General features: G+C 40.0%; 1 protein-coding gene across 1 annotated transcript in view; it reads right to left on the bottom strand.

The window, feature by feature from the left end:
* Window positions 1–9,025, bottom strand: part of LOC149029379 (ARM repeat superfamily protein) — a 74,228-nt gene extending 65,203 nt beyond the window's left edge. Inside the window, exons 1-5 of the mRNA XM_089141702.1 lie at window positions 8,628–9,025; window positions 8,316–8,529; window positions 8,108–8,203; window positions 7,893–8,016; window positions 7,626–7,799 (exon numbers count right to left, since the gene is read on the bottom strand). Of these exons, the coding sequence (XP_088997828.1) occupies window positions 7,626–7,799; window positions 7,893–8,016; window positions 8,108–8,203; window positions 8,316–8,529; window positions 8,628–8,793 (774 nt within the window). The 5' untranslated portion in view covers window positions 8,794–9,025. The remainder of the gene's footprint in view (window positions 1–7,625; window positions 7,800–7,892; window positions 8,017–8,107; window positions 8,204–8,315; window positions 8,530–8,627) is intronic.
* Window positions 9,026–17,749: the final 8,724 nt, after the last annotated feature.

Below are 17,749 nucleotides of genomic sequence, written 5' to 3'. Positions count from 1 at the left end.
GTCTTTTTATATATTAATTAGCTATTTGGATTTATTCTCTTATTTGAGTTCAAGTGTCCAGGTACTATTGTAGTTAGAAGTCCAAGTTAGTTCCCAAGTTTAAGTCCTCGTTTAAGTCAGTTTTCATGTCCTAATTCCAATAGGATTTCATATGCAAAGCTATATATAAACATCTCCATCAATAGGCAGGAATGCAGGATGCTTATTGATATTGGCTTCATCAGCTTTTGCTGCTGCATATTTATGATGTTTTTCTAATCGAAGTAGCAATTAGTGTTAGCTTGGTAAGGAACCACTACATGGGAATTATTTGGGGTTCTTCGTGAAGATAATCTTGTTTTGGTCGAGGACTCAACCTACATTGGTCCACTCCAGCTCTTCCACAGCCTCATACAAGCCAGCCTTGACCATGATGTAAACCCCAAATCAAGGGCTACTCTTCAGGGTCGCTCAATTGAATCAGCAGTAAATTAGGGTTTTGGGTTTTGGATTTTGGCTTGATTTATTGACATTCAAACTTATACCTTCCTGTAATTTAAAATTCTGAATTGAAACTTCAAGTCAACGGTTTAGGAAGATTAGGGTTTGTTAGAAATTAGGCCTCCTAGGGGTAGTTAGGGTTCCTAATTGGGATCAAGTACAAGGAGTAAAGAGGGCAAGACAATCCTAAAAGTAAATTGTATTCAGGCAAAGGATTTGACAGATGTTGAAGAAAGAAGGCTAGGGTTTCAAGGGTTTTAGGGAATCAGAGCAGCAAAGGAATTAGGGCTTATACTAGAGTTTGGATGGTCCAATAGGGCTAAAATTGAGAGGGAAGATCACTTGGGTTGAGGGGATGAGGTTCTAAACTTTGGACTAATCCAACGGTCAGATTGCCGTGGGGTCTGACCTGGCCTCAAGCTTATGTTGATGGATTGAAGTGAACTGGACCCAGGACCATTCCAAAGAAGGCCTAGGGAGGTTGCCAGTAACCAGCGGCCCTCCCAGCAGCTAAGAAAATTTGGCCAGATTAGGGGCATTATTTTGGGTGCCCTGGTCCAACCTAAGTTGATCCAAGAAAAGCCAGAATCTTGTTGGGATTCTGGTCGTAATCTTATTTTCTTATTTAAGTTGGTCCTTGTCAAGATATGTGTGATCCTTCAACCATCCTGACAACCCTGACCCTAAAAAGCAGCAAGGTTCTTGAATTCTCGTACTGCCTAAAATCCTGAAGAGAACAACCTAGATCTAGCTCAAGTTGCCAGTTAGAACATCATCAAACTTTAGGGACCATCCCCTTACATGATCATCTCCACTTCTCCTAAGTTTCATCCCCATCTGACTAGGATCTTTAGAGCCGTACCCTACAACTCTGTTAACATCTCTGTGAAAACCTTCTCTACAATGTCTACATAGATCTCTTTGATCCTTAATTTGGCATACAACCTCTTTAGCCATTCATTACTACCCCATCCAAAACCCAGAGCCAACAGCAATCCTATAGACATCTTTTTTCTGAGAATGCCCAATTCCTATCTGGAAATACCGAAACTAAAATTTCTAGCTAATGATGATGAAACTAAACTAAAATTTTAGTCATCGGACGATGATCTAACTTGGATAAGGTAATGAATTATGAGGATGATCCCAACAGTTTGGGACAGATCTAAAAGTAAGACTAGTGTAAAAAAAATAAGATAAAATAAAATTAGGCTTCTTAGGGAACCCAAAAACACAAGAAAGATGGAAACCTTGGACTTGGATTGGTAATTTGATGCGTACTCTTGATAGGGTGAAGGATATCATGTGTATAGGCTTTGAGACATATCTCCAATGGACTTTAGAGGTAATTTTGGACTGAAGATACGATTTAATGCATGGGGTATAGAGAAAAAGAAAAAGAGGAAAAAGAGGAAGTAAGGTTCGGGAAATTAAAAGATTTGAATCAAAAGAGTTGAGGTCGGGGATAACTCAGTTGTTGAAGATCTTCTTGGACAGCAGCTTGATTGGCAGAACTGTAGCAGGTGTTCTTCAAAGGAGGAAAAAGAAGTCATTCTTGGGATGCCAATCCCGTAATCATGGCTCAACAGTACCGAAACTCAAATAAAATGCTCATATCATTCAAACAAATCGTCTCTAACTAGTGGGGGGATGTATTACACATATATGGACCTCCTAAAATTGCTAATCTGACTCATAAAAATGAGATGTAAACCAAATCCAGGACCGCCTAATGAGGGCCCAAGGGGCCAGTGTAATATGGCTCCCACCAGCATCCCAAAGAATTTCTGCCAACAGCATGGGTATTTGGGTATTTTTGCAAACTTATGTTGAGTCCAACCTAGGGTTCCCCACCTAGGGTTCCATTAGGTCCAGCATTTGTGTAGGACCCTGGATATACTTTTATTTTTGAATTTGAGTCCTTACTTTGAAAGTTATTGAAGAGTCCTCGTTAGTGTTGAATTCCTAGATTGTGAAGGAGTCCATTACTCCACTAGGGATTTCCTAGTCCCTGCAAGGAACAAACATTTACTCTTAGAAATCATATTGGAACTCTCTAGAGAGAGTTATGAAGTTTCCTTGCACAGGTTGAAGCCTTAAGAGTTTTAGTATGATTTGAATTGCAAGTTAGAATCCAAGTCTCATTTCTTTTCTAAAGTTGAGTCCTAGTCCAACTTCTTTCAGTAGGCTATAAATAAGCCTTCAAACCTTGTAAACAGCAAACTTAATTTGATGAATAAAATTATGAATGAGTTTTGGAGGCAACCGAAGGAGGTTGAGGGTTCCTAGGGGAGCCTGCGCCTACTTCAAAGAGTGTTATTCAGCAGCTTTTCTGAGGTTACAGCAACCACCTTCAAGTACAGCAGCCTTATTCATCTTCAAGTACAAACCAATCACAGCACCATCCTATCCCTCATCCGCAAGCCATCCCCATCCCTAAAACCATAGGTTCTGCCATTACAGCCCCTTCCCCCCACGCCCCCTCTCTCTCTCTGTGAGAATCATCCCATTCCCCTCCCAAAGACTGCAGCATCACCATCATTCCTCCCACTACCTTCCCCAACCCTACAATACTAATCCAAGCCCCTTCCCCTCTCTTTTCCTCCTCCTCCTTCCTCTATAACCTGTGGCAGTTCTGGAATTTCCAGAAACTGCAAAACCAGAGCTGCAGCAACAATCTAACCTTAGATTCCCTTAACCCCTATGAGCTAGACCTACCCCTTCAGGACTTAGACTCCTCTCCTTTGACCCTACCTTCGACCCAAATTTCAGCCCACCCTTGACCTCTAAACCCTAGAAATTCAGCAATTCATATTCTTCATTAGGAATTTCTAACACTAGAATTTTCAAAACCTTAGATCTCTTCCAATCCGAACCTAATTAACATCAGCCTTAGCTCTCCCAAGAAGGGGCTGTACTTGCAGTTGGGGGGATTGGCTGCTGCACTTGAAGAAGAAAGCTGGACTTGAAGAAGATAGGGCTGAACTTGCACTCTCACATCTGTCGTGGCCCTCCCAAGGAAGCCAAGAGTTAGTTGTCTGCAACACTCAATTTTATTCAATTCAACCTGTTAATTACAGAGTAAGGAGCTTTTATTTAAAGCCTGAAAATAAGAAACAAAATAAGACTCAAACTAAGAAACCTAATTAACTTCAAATTGACTCCCTAATTCTAATTAGGACTCTGACTTGACTAACAACTTCACACATAAACTATTAAGCAACTATATCTCGCCATATCTTGCCCTAGATCTCACCATATCTAGCTGGAACTCTCAATTTTTGCCCAATTTTTTGCGGTTTCAGCCAAATTTTCACTTACAACTACTCTTGGCACATCTACAACATCGGAGGAAGCTCAATCATTCTCTACTTGTCTTATGAACTTATGCGTTAATAACTTATATAGAACTTCAAACGGTTGTATAATTTTATCATTCTATTCTCGAAAGCCAAGATGGTAATACTCATATGGATGGAATCTTGATGAAATTTAAGTTATTTGATGTATTTGACACACTTGCTTTCATTTATACATGTTATAGAACCTTGCATTCTCTAATCCTACAGCATTTCGGTTTCACACTATGGGTAGACTTAGAAATCATACTTAAGGCTGTTTTCTCACAAATCCAAGGCCACTAGTGAGTTCAAAAGGCCTTAAACAAGCTAAATACCAAGTTTTAGCCCAACTGGAACCCTAAAACCCACTAAGATGGGCTACCAAGTTGACACTCAAAAAATGGCATATCTCGGAGATCTCGCCCAAAATGACATATCTCGACCGAGATCTCGCCGAGATGGTCGAGATCTCGGTTTTTCATGGTAGTGAGATCTCGCTCAAGAGCGAGATTTTCTACCATGATTGCAATTAGGTCCAGGATAGGTTTACGAATGAACTGGTGAAGGTAGGGGGCTGTTCTAATGTTCTTAACTGATCTTTGAATTATTCTTAAATGATTCTTGGATTCTACAGTGATTCTTAAATGATTCTTGAGTTATTTTTTCTTCTTTCTTGATCTTTCTTTCTGCTTTTTCTTTCTTTTTCTTCTTTCTTTTCTTTCTTTCTTTCTTTTTCTTTCTTTTCCTTTTTTTTCCCCCCTTTAATTGACTTCCCAAGTTGCCACAAGATCAAGAAGGGAAAAAGAAGAAGGAAACTAAAGGGGGAAGGGTTGGGGAAGGTTTGCGGATAAGAGGGAAGAATTGGGAAGGGTGGAGTGCTGCAGTTGCGAGGGAAAGAGAGGTGTGGGGTGTCTTGTGTTAGGGTAGGTAGGGGTTAGAAGGGCTGCAGATGTCTACTTACTTCATGGGAGAGGGTCTCTTGAAGAACTGCAGAATAACCTGACTTTCAGAGCTACCACCAAGTGTAAGAGAGGGCGAGAGAAGCCTAAGTTGTTGGAAATTGCAGAAACAGTAGCACCCTTCAGCTTAGGGAAAACCACGACTACTCTCAAGTCTTCCTTCAATTCAGTTTTTGCATTCATCAAGTCTGGCTTTACATGAGTGTGTGGCTCTCTTTAATTTCTTACGTTGAAGGAAAAATAACTAGGCAATGTAAAGCCGATTTTAGGGTTAGGATTTTCTCGGAATGTCCCCCAAAATTTAGGGATGCCTAGAATCTCCGAGCAAATAAACCAATAATAATACAGGAACCTAAGTGCTGCTCTAAAACAGATAGGGATGGATGGGAACACTTGGGAATACTAGATGGGTTCCTTTGAGATGTTGAGAAAACCTAAATAGTTTTTTTTTTTTTGGTAGAAGGTAAAACCTGAATAGTTAACGAGTAGGCATCAATTGGGGGAAAGGATAAAATTGGGGCTTCAAAATAGAATGGGGTTTGAGAAGAGATCCTATGATGGATGGAGGTTGGATGTTTGGAAGAAGAAAAGGATCTCTTCTATTTCTTCCTTGATCTTCCTTTTCTTTTTCTTTTTTTGTCTTTCTTTTTCCTTTCTTCTTTCTATTCTTTTCTTTTCTTTCTCTTTCTCTTTTTCTGTTTTTTCTGATTCTGCCACAAGGAAGATAACGGACAGAGAGAGGGTCGAATGGAAAGAAAGGGGGAGGGAATGTGTCGCAAGGTCTAGAAGGGGCTCACGTGGGTTCCACAGGGTTTTGGAGGGGTGGGTTTTGTTCTTGGTGCTGCTGGTGGGGGGTGTTCTTGGTTGGATAGCAGGGTAGGGGCTGTACTTACTTAAAGATGGTGGCTACTGCTGGAAATTGTTGAACGCTGTGGGAAGATGCAAAACTTGAAGAAGACTTAACTTTTACAAAGAAAGAATAGGCTATTTATAACCTATTAAAGACTCTAAACCAAAGAGAGACTCCTTTATAGATTAGGATCCCGTTACATTTAATCACAACCATCCAAATAAATAATAAAAGATTGAATGGAATCTGCTTGAAAATAAATTCCCTCTAAGACTTGAACACTAAAGGAACTCTTCTTGTAATTAAAGACTGTTGAGTGTCTTATCTTAAAAGAACAGTCCCAAGACTCAAGAACTCCTGTTGAATTAAAAGACTTAACTTATCTATAACAGTCCTCCCAAGTACTCAAGAACTCAACTAACAAATCAACTAAGACTTCTAGATAAGATTGGATGCCTAAAATTATATCCAAAATTCAGAAATTAAATCCCAACAGATAAGTAGGGCTGAATGTGACCAAATTTCCCCTTTTTAGGCTTCAGCCAGCCCTAAATGGACCACTTTAGGGTTTTGACCAGGGGGTCAACCCCCACACGGACAAGGACTCTTTAATAACTTGACCAAAACCAAATCAAACCAACCAAACTCAAGAATAAAAGTAGATATGGACCCCTGACAATGGCCTGCATCTGACTAGCCCTACTAGGGCTCCATAAGAGGAGGTAAAAGCACCAAAATACCCCCGGATATGATTCAGCCAGCCCTTGGTTCTAGGGTCCATCTTTGAGGGTTTTTTTCCTTTTTCTTTTTTCTTTTTCTTTTTTTTTTTTTTTTTTTTGGGGGGGGGGTTGTGGGGGTCAAGGGAGTGGCGGCTGGGCCCGGTTACATCACTTTTAGTTTCATTTGTCTTCTAAAATTGAGTCTTAATGTGAATTTCTTCTAAAGGCTATAAAACACTAGTCAAATACCACACTCCCAACCCTCAATCTTCCAAAACAACCCAATTTCTACAACCATAGGGTATTACAAACCCTAGAAGATTGCCCATTCACTTGAAGAGGATACTAAGGTGGAACTAGACCTAGGGATGGCAACAATCAGTTAAACCCTGGATCCTGGTTCACATTGGAGAGAGAGCTCTAGGGATATTTCAATAAATCCCCCAAATAACCCCTGTAATTGGGATTCTGCAAGAACAATCACAGAAGCACCAGAACCCAACCCAACCACCAGCTAGGCCCTTTTGAGCCAACCAGATGAGTCTCCTTTCCTTTTTTTTAACCCTATCTATACAAGGGAATCCACTAAAGCCATCTCCATGGCTCCAGCAAACCATAAACTCAAGCAAACTTGAGGCTAAACAACATCGAAAAAGGAAGAAAGGAATAGTAGAAACAAATAGGACTAAGAACCTCGTGTGCTAGCTGGAACAAAATTACTCAACAAACCGAAGCCCACTAATTGTTACATTTCCTATCCACCAGTCATACCTACTACAGAAAAAATCCCATCCAATAGACCCAACTCAATTGTTTTTTTTCAGCGCACCTTGTGGATCCAGGTGAACACAACAGAGGTCTTCACACATACAGATTTACAGTGTAAATGGTCAATTTGGACAACAACAGTATAAACTTAAAAGGGGGAAAAATATCAATCAGAATTTTAAATCATTGATTTAGGAAGACATAAGTTCACATATGCATATGATTACCAGCTGTTCTATATCCAATATGGAAAACAGCACATTGGATGAGATTACTCAGTTATCTATTTGTGATACTACAAAAAGCTCACATATGCAAAATCATATATATTTGTCCTTTTTCTAACTTCCTTTTGGTAAACACTACAAGAAACCACCAAAAAGCCTGGATTTTTTTAATAGCAACAAGGCAGTAAAGCCACAGAGTATACAGCTGAAAAGCAGTAAAGCCACAGAGTATGCAGCTGAAACTATCCTACACTTTGTATAAATACATCATCATACTTCACCTTATGATCTGGTCCACATTCTGTGGCAGGTCGGAGGCCAGATAGGACAAAAGGGAGGATTTTCTGTACCACATCAGTATTAATGGTTTGCAAGGAACCAAGCACCTCAATCACAACTGCAGTACCAAAGCCAACCACAGGTCTAGAAGGTTGATGCTTCTTCAATGGCATTGCCTACAAAAGGACAAGTAGTTACTTGAATAAAATAGCATTTCACTGATTTGCAGTGCAAATAAAGAATATAGACAGACAGATATTGAGTCTCACATAGTCACAAATTGCCACCAATACCCCCATATCACGGATGCATTGCTGCACTATAACCTTTCTCGGTGGTGGTGCACCAGAGTTTTTGACACCTTCAAGAAATCTCCACTTACTATTTCTATATCTACATCATAAAAGTATGAAATAAGAATCTCCAGACCTCATAACAAATGGGAATTATGTCCAACCAGTCTTGGAATATAAAATTTCCTCACCCAAAGTCCAATAACTTGACAATCTTAACAAAAGCGTGGGTGTCATGGTAAGGCAATGCACAGAGTATCAGCTCCTCGGTGTTGTACACATGAACCCTGAAATATCCAATTAAACATCCAATTCAAACTAAAATTCAAACTTTCAAAGATATACACAGAAAACTCAACAACTACCTCCACATTAGATGGTAAAATATGTGGCGCTTACTTGTATCTACGTATCAAATACTCCAGCGTCTGCAGGGCAGAATGCAAGTGAAGATGACCAGAAAGTAACCGAAGGTACGAACTAATAGATGAATTGATGCTTTTGTTCTCTTCTATGCCCATCAACTCTCTATCTACCTCTCTACTCTTGTGACTAAATAGGACGTTCTTATAATTGGTAAAACGCTCATTCGTGTTGATGAGAGCCTCCAAACCTGTAACCCAGAACCAGCACAGACAAACTTTAAAAAACAAAACTTTGAAGACAAAAATGAGACAGTAAAGGTAGAAACATCAGTAAAATCGAAGTTACCTGAGAGGGCAATGGAGAGAAGTGTATCTAAATCGATGTCGGCAGCTTCTTTGGGGTCGAAGATGATGGATGGTCGAGCAAAGGGTCTTTTGGTTGGCTCGGCATCGTCTATTATCAAGGATTTGCTTACCAATGCCTGCAACTGGGATGAGATTGACGTAGCCATGTTTGCAGCCAAAAAGAGATACCTTGAAGCAGTTATTAAGAGCTCCAAGCTCGGCTTCTGCAACAAAATCAGAAATCCTCTTTATTTTTCCTAAACCCCTGAACCCCTTTACAGGAGACGGTGGGAATAAATATTTCCGCGCGGTGTTCAGCGAGCGCACACTTCTTTAGTACGACGACTCGACGACCGACTTCGAATCTGGGCGGGGGATGGAGACTTTTAGGGTTTGGGTTTTGGCGTCACTATTTTTATATATGAAAGTGAAATATTCGAGGTTTATGAAAAAACTGGAAAATAAACATTATTCGAGAAATTTAAAAGGGCTTAACGGTCATGTTCAAATTCGTTGGCTCGATCCTGGGCTTAACTGTCATTTTGCGTTCTAATTCGTTGGTTTGGTCCGGTTGGTTTTCTTTTTCAGATCAGAGATCCGGCCGATTGGAGTTGGATGGTTGTGATTCTTTTGACAAGTATGGATCACCTCTCCATGGGGGAAGCACACTGCCACATACTACTGTCACCACGAAATTAGGTGGGGCCTATGTAAGATCTTAAGGGGATTCCACCTCTAATTTTTATTTTTTAATTTAGATGTGGTTCCATTCAATTTTGTGGCAATAAAGCGTTTAGGAAGCAATATGTTTTCCACACAAGGAGGTCATCCGGACTCTCTTTTTATGGGTTTCTTTTAAACTATTACATTAAAAAGATTATGAATTGTTTTGAATTAAATTTATATTAAAGAGACAAGATTGTGAACATTAGAGCAACGTCATAACTCTGCTACATGTGTGAACCTCATGCACGAAGTACAACATTTCCTTTTTAATTTTTCAGACAAAAAAAAAAGATAAAAATGGGAGAAACCTATTAATGATGTTGAGTCTAATGAAAAGATTTTAAAATAATAATAATAATAATAATTTGTTATATTGATTACTTTCCCTTACATTAGGGCTTTCCTTTTCCTTGTTGCCATTGGTATGTCCACCATTGAACTAGGGCTTTCACTGTAACTTTTTTGTTGCTTTTTACGATCGACATAGTTTGGTGTGAATAGGTGGCATGGATGGGCCCTTAAATACTTTCCCTTTGGTAAACGACACCATGAGGATTTAAAATCTCTCTTCGTTTTGAGAAGTCCGTACCCGTCAACTCTCTAATGCACAAACAACTTTTTAAAATCTCTTGATATGGTTTTGTCCAGGTGAGTGGAGCACTAAAGAGGATAACAAAAAACAATAGATCTATTAAATAAGCATCTCGTTGCTCTAAACATGTTCTTGGAAAGTGGTGTTTTTTCAACTGAAATGTCAAGCAACATAAAGATGGGGGAATTTTCTCCTCCTCAATCGCCTAAAATAATGTTAACAGAGGAGAGTAATAGGATGACCATGGAGGAGCCAAGAAATTCAAACATCAACTAGTCACTGGTGCTAATAGGAAAACAAATTTTGAGGAAAAAATTTATGCAATCTACAATGACTCATAGTTTGATAGCGGTCTGGAGACTAAATAGGGATCTGGAGGTTCAACAAGTGGGCAGCAACTTTTTCTTAGTTTAAGCAGTATATTTGAGAAGTTGCAATGGCTCTGAATCATGGTCATAGGCTGATTGAAGGCCATTTGATGGTTTTTAAAATTTGGAAATCCCACATTCCTTTGACAGAAGTCATCTTTGATCGATTTAAAATCGAGGTTTAGGTGTCCAATCTTCCTTTAAAACTTAGAAATATAGAAATGGCAAAGTAGATTGGATGTCAACTTGGTAGATTCAAGGAATGGAAGGTATCCAACAAGCTAAGGGATTTAAGAAACCCAATATAATAAAAATAGAGAGAAGAATTATCCCCCAATTTCGGCCTTGTATACTAATCAATTAGGTTGGAATCTTGCCAGCTGGGGTGGAATTGAATTATTTGAAACTTCCAAATTTATGCTTCTTTTGTAGAGTGATAGAGCATGACTCCATACAATGTATGACTAAATCTCATATGAACATACAGGGTACCCGAGATTCAAAGGACTTCCTATTAATCTAGAGTTACAGATTGGTGATGTGGTTTTTGGGAATTGGATGAGAACTAAAGACTTAACTGAGAAGCCATCCTTTGAGATAAGGAAGTGATGCGTATCAATTATGTTGATGCTGCACCCGACTGAGCCCCCTTCAAGCTAAAGACGATGAGTCTTGCAAAAAGAGTTAGACGCGGGCCGGCTAGATTACCGGGCAACTGCCTCCGATGGCTAAGTCAAACAATGAACAATCTAAGATCTCGTGCAAAGATTACACAAGAGGATGCTCAAAATGTATTGGATGCTTACCGGAGGGGTATGTCCCTCTTCTTATACCGTTAATGTTACCTTTTATGTATTTGGTAAGTCTACCCGACGGTGGCTATCATTTCTCCTGAGATCATGCCTTCCCGTTGTCGATCCCGCTCGATCAACGACGGAGTTGACTTTCCTCCTTGAGAATGGTTGCCATATTAGTCGAGCATACATCGTGCCTTGATCAAGCCAGTCGACTCTTATCCTAATTGAGTGTGGAGCCCCAGCCGGTCTGACCCGGTCGGGTAGGAAACTTCCGTATCATAAGCCCCCTATCCCGATCATTGTTTACAACGTGTGGGATAGTAAGGAAGTTAAGCTGTCGGGTGCATTTATCATTCCCGACTCCTAATCTTAATGGGTCCTCTTCATACAAGATCACTTCAATCTCAAGCTTTTGAGAGAATACTGGTTATCCATGATCGAGGGAGCCGTTGGTGATTGTCCCGAGGATCGCTCTATGTAATGTAGAGAAAGTTAGGTTAAGAGCGAGAGAAATATCTGTTTATGTTTGGCAATCATATGTCGTCTCATCGTTCGTCCCGACCAAGGAGAGGATAAAAACATCTTGTCCCGAATGTTGTTCTACTTTATTCGGGAAAATGAGGGAGTTTTGCCGTCGGGCACATTAAATGCCTGGTATGAAGTGACTAGCCATTTTTGTAATGGTTTTCCTCGAAGTCCCCGTCCATTATGGCCTTGCAACATCAAATGGCTATGCCTAGAGTCATAATGACTGCCTCGGGGAGTTACATCATCTCTCTTCCTGAACCGTCGATTGTGAAACGTCGTAACCGTTCGATCAGGAAGTGTAACGCTTCTTCTGGCAGTATAAATAGGACCTTTTCATCTTCGTTTTGATTTACAGTTTCCTTTGCTCTCGACTAAGAATTGCTCCGACTAAGCTCCCGAGATCCTTCAAGTCTTTAAGCAATAAGTTTCTTTCCTTCATGACTCCGAAGAAACCTAGAGTGAGTTTGAGAGGTTTTAGGCATCAGCCTAAGGTTCCCATCCCTATCTATCGGGAAAAGAAGCATCGTCGGGCCGAAGGATATGCGAGTGAAGGTGATAGCGATCAAACAAGGAGGTTTAACTTGACCGGGAATCGCCTAAAGGACCTTCATGAGCAGTCCTTGGACGATGAAAGCTCTCGTACTTCTAGTGATAGTCCTCTTGATGATGACCCTAGGATTCTTGAGGAGATAAGGGAGATGAACCGTAAGGATAGGGAATATCAAGCCGCTCGGGCTCAAGCTGCTCAGGCTCAAGTTCATGAAGTTCCTAGTGTTGAATCTAGGGATGAGGAACATCGAGATGATCCCGAGTCTTCTGCTGCTTCTGATTCTACTACCCCTTCTACCCAGAGTGCCTTAAGGCCTGAATCTACGACCACCTCTCATGATCCCTCAACCTCTTCTCCCCAAGTTTTCTTGATTCCTGAAGCTTTGACCTCGTCCCGAGTTTCTTTTTCTTCTAGGAAAGCCCCACCCCGTCCGCCATTCCGGCGTCCTAGTGGTTTTCGGGGAACCATTACTCGTAAGCTTGATAAGAGAAACTTTGATCGGGATGCCCTGGCGTTAGCGAAATCCCAGCCTTTAACTCCTTGGCACATCGATTTCGTTCAATCTTCTTCGGGACCTGAGTTCTACATTTTCTCTCTTTCTTCTGATGACTTAGATAGGTTTAAGTCAAGCTTTAGTATTCCCAAGGGGTACCAAGTTATCATCCCGACTGATGATCAAAGGGTGAATAGTCCCCCGAAGCGTGCGGTCCACATGAATTCATTTATTAATATTCAAAGGTGGCCCCACTTTTATTTGTGTTATAAAGAAATACACATACATGCTTCTACCTATAGGCCCACGTGGGTCCCACCTAAGATCCAGCCCTGATTCTCCATGGCTAAAATCAACCAGTTCAAACTCCCTCGATCTCCTCTCACCTCTCACATCTTATATAAGGGCGCCATTTTCTGTTTCTTTTTTATCTGAAGAACCTAGAAAAGAAAGGTAAAAAGAGAAAGGGTCAATGGAGAAATCATCACAAGAAGAAGAAAAAGGAGATGAACTGCAGAAGAAACTTCTAGAAGAGGACTGGAACACTTTAACGCAATCCAATCCAGGGCGAGTCCAACTCCAACAATCTTTGCCCACGACCACGGCTGTGTCTAGTGGTGAGGTGTGGAAGGTGAGGACCAATGATTTAGCGATGGAAGAGATAAGCATGAAGAGGAAGGCAGCCATCCAGAGTGGTAAGTTGAAAGGGAGACGTCTCTTCGAAATCTACACCTTGGATGGTTCGAATAGGAAAGAAGAGGAGAGGAGCAGTGGCCATTCCTCTGTTTCAAAACAGAGGAATGAAGAAGACCATGATACCCACCTGTATTTTCGTACTTCTTCATCTACTCCTCCATCTGCTTCCAAGATGGAGAATTGATACCCACCAATATTTTCGTATTTTTTCATCTCCTCCATCTGCTTCCAAGATGGAGAGTGACCAACTAGTTACAACAAGCGTGGCCCTTGTGGGTAAGAAAAGACATGAAAAGATACGGGTGGAAAGATGAATATGGTAGTGATGATGGGTTACTACCTAGCTATTGTTATTCCATTATTTATTTTAGGCATCCTTTCATTCAAAAGATTTGAAGGATTTGGAGATGTTCAAGCATTGATAGATTGATCCCTACATAACCATGATATCCTTGAACAACCACCTCAATTTCTATAAGTTGGCTCGAGAGAAAAAAATTTTGGGTGAATAGTTTTGATTCGGTATTTTTTTTCCGGTAAACCTTGTTTCAGTACTTCAAAAATATAAATAAAGACGTTTTTTATGGTGTAATCTTCAACATTTATGTATAGTTTTTGGGTACTACATTAATATTGTTTGTCCGAGATTAAGTACTTTGGTAAAAATTGTCCTTCGGAGTTTTTTTACCATTTTTTTTTCCTTTTTAAAGAAGAAACGAAGAAAAAGAAAAAGAAGTCATTATTTCAAAAAATTTAGATTTATCTCTCGGAGAGTGTTCAGATCTAATGGGGAAGATGTAGACAAAACCCTGAGATATCCTCCCTGGGAGAGGATCCAAACCCTCACTCCATGTCCATTCATATTAGTTTTATTCTTTTTGGCTCAAGATCAGAACTACTTTTTGAGTTCAATGGATTGAACATCTCTTGATTTTGTGTCCACCATGTTGATCTCCTAACATTTAATTCACTTGTTATGAAAACCTTATTTCCTCGTGAAGATCAAAATCTGAAACTCCAACCGGATCAATGTAGATGAGTTTGCTCGTCAACTACTTTTGAATTTTTTTAAATTCTGGATCTGGTCTACTATTGTAGTGTTGTTGCGCTTAGTTATTTATTTATATTGGAGGTTGGGCGGTCGAATTGTTTACTATAGTTGTTCTGGCTTCGTTAGAAGATTTTATGAATCTGTTGAGCAATGCAAGTATTATTTGATTTGCAATGTCAGTGATGATTTCTGCTAGTGATCATTTCCTTGCTTCCTTCCACGTAGTTAAGGATGCTTTTCCACCACTTGAATCTTGCATTCACGTCTTATAGAAGGAAAAACGCATCGACAGAATTGCCGATCAAGACTTCCATTTTCTAGCTTCGGGATTGCAGCTAAAGCGAAGCAGATAAAATTTGGTCGACTAGAAGAAGGGGGTAATGGAGAAGGAGGTGAAAATTTGTCATTTAAACTCCTTATAGGTTTTGTGTTTGACCAGTTCAGCCAAAATCTTCAGAAATTCGAACAGGGTAACCAACATAACGCCATAAGAGTTTGACGGTCAAACTGTAAACTTTCTTTGACTCTTCCTGCAGAGGTAGAGAGAAGGGGAAGGAGAGTTGCAGAGTTGAAGTAGAGTTTGTGACGAAAATTTGAGTTAGAGTGAAGGGGCAGGGGCATTAAAGACATTTACATAATAAGGGCAAAATAATTATTTTGTATTCATTCTATTAAGATTTAAGGAGTAAAAAAAAAGAATCAGTCATCTTTTCACTTAAGTTGATTATAAGTGTACATGGTGTTCTATGCAGTCGGGTTTAATGAAATCCATGTGATGTGCGTCCAATGGTGGACACCACAGACACCACCTCTTCAGACACACTACCCAAACAGATCTTGTTAGGCTGGTGCTTTTGAGTTGCTACTGCTGCAGCTCTGGTTCGCTTAGTTCAAGAAAAAAATGTTGTATTTCACTTAAGTTGTCATCATTTGCATGTGCTCTTTGATACATCATCACGTGAGACACACTCACACACCATCCTAGCGAGATCCATCCAGAAACCTATATCTTCCTTCTCAGGAAAATAAATTTATTCGCTTTAGTTTCTTTTGTTGTGCATGGCTCAGACTTGTAGAAAATGAGTGAACTTGAGTGGACCTACACATCTCCAAATTTGTGCCAAACTCAATGAACACTCTCCCGTCGTGGATGGAGAAGCCTACCCAAGATTTCATCAACTATGAAAGAACAATCTATTTCGATCTAATTGTAAGCAACCAATGTTAAGTTTCAGAATATTCCAATGAAAGCACCGTTTAGATTTCAACAACTATTATTCCACTAGATCTCCAAGGCTTCATTTTTTCCATTTTGATGGGAACATGAAATGCAACCTGGGTCTTCAGATCCCATGAAATTTCATCCCCATTTACAACTTATCTAGCCATGTGGTATTTATTCTTTTAAACCATCCCTAGGATTTGACAGAGCTACCAAGGTGCCATACAATAAAATTGCTCCCAAAAATAAACAAGATAATTTAAATGGTAACCAAACCATACAATTGAAAGAAATCGACGGGGGATGTAAATGTTTTTCCACCTCAAGCCACCAATCCTTTTATTGCTATTATGGAAGAAAAGTTCTTGGCACTAATAATCAATTCATGATCTACAAAATTTAATGCTTGGCCTTGGTTTCATGTAAAAATAGAGTTGTCCTTTCCTGAGGAGCATTTATTGATTTCCATATACAGCATAACGAACTCTAAACATACATATACTCATCAATGAAAGGGAGAGTAGGCTCAGAAGATACTACTTGAAGGACTAAGAGAAATAGACAAGAAACAGGATGAAGTTATACTGCGAATCTTATTTGCATGAATTGCTTATGGCATGTGCAAAAATGATTTCCATAAAATAGTATGCCTAGCCACATAGAGATCCCTAGTGTAGTTGCAATTTTCTGTAGAAAGGCTTATCTTATCGATTGAATGATTTACATATATTTGCTGTAGTTTGATTTATAGCCATCTGAGAATTTCCTGGGTTTTCTTGAAATGGCAAGCAACTTCCCCCCTTCCTATCCCAAATATGGCCAGAAGCTAATTGGTTATGAAGGGTGAAATCTAGTATTCACAATACGTGTGGACTGTCATGCATGTAACACAATCACTAGAGTGCAGTCTCACCCGGTCTGCATTTAACCCACTTTTTGCTTTTGGCCCAGAACAGGAAACCTTGAATCCACCCCTTGTGGGTTGATAAATGGAAACCAAGATTCAATAGGTTGATCCAACTAGTGCACCATATTTCACCAGTTGGGACTTGGAGGAGCCCAAGCCTTGATAGGCCCACGTGGGTCCCACCGAAGTTCTACCATGATTATCCACTAGAGTTCATGACCCAGAGAGTTGTCAAAAAATCAACCACTTGTAGCAAAGTTCAAAACTGAGAATTCTCAAGACTCGGGTAGTTTCTTCCTCTTTTTTATCCTCTAGGGTACAAAATTGCATCTCACTACACTTCAAAGTCCCTCTCCTCTCACGTCTTATATAATGAAGATCCATTGAAAGGAAAATAAAGGCAAAAAGAGAAACGGGTCAATGGAGAAATCATCACAAGAAGAATAAAAAGAAGATGAACTACCGAAGAAACTAAAGTTTCTAGAGGAGGATTTGAACACCTTAATGCAATCTAATCCGAGGCGAGTCCAACTTCAGCATTCTTTGCCCACGGCCACACCCATGACCATGTCTAGTGGTGAAGTGTGGAAGGTGAGAACCAATGATTTAGCTATAGAAGAGATAGCCAGGGAGAGGAGAGCATCCATCCAGAGTTGTAAGTTGAAAGGGAGATGTCTCTTCGAAGTCGAAAGATTCCTTGGACGGTTACAACAAGGAAGAGGAGAGAAGCAGTCGCCATTCCTCTGTTTTGATTCAGAGGAATGAAGACGACCAAGTATTCGACCATGATACCCACAAATATTTTTGTACTTCTTCATCTCCTCCTCCATTTGTTTCCAAGATGGAGAATGACCCACTAGTTACAACAAGTGTGGGCCTTGTGGATAAGAAAAGACATCTTTGGAGAAAAGATATGGGTGAAAAGATGCGTATGGTAGTGATGATCGGTTACTACCTGGCTATTGTTATTCCATTATTTATTTTGGCCATCCTTTCATTGAAAAGATTTAAGGATTTTAAGATTTTCAAGCCTTTGATGGATTGATCCCTACATAACCATCATATCCTTGAACCCCCCCCCCCCCAAATTTCTAGGTTGGTTCTTTACTCTGCTTTTGATCTATTCAACTTCTGGTGTTATACCAAAGAAAGTTTTTTGGGTGTGAATTGTTTTGGTTCAGTACTTTTCCTTT

This window comes from Hakea prostrata, chromosome 1 (genome assembly GCF_041222555.1).
Source record: "Hakea prostrata isolate BN-2017 chromosome 1, UWA_Hpros_2, whole genome shotgun sequence".
Classification (NCBI taxonomy): domain Eukaryota; kingdom Viridiplantae; phylum Streptophyta; class Magnoliopsida; order Proteales; family Proteaceae; genus Hakea; species Hakea prostrata.
The sequence above is the reverse complement of the archived record's forward strand: the minus strand, read 5'-3'. Positions and strand labels throughout refer to the sequence as shown.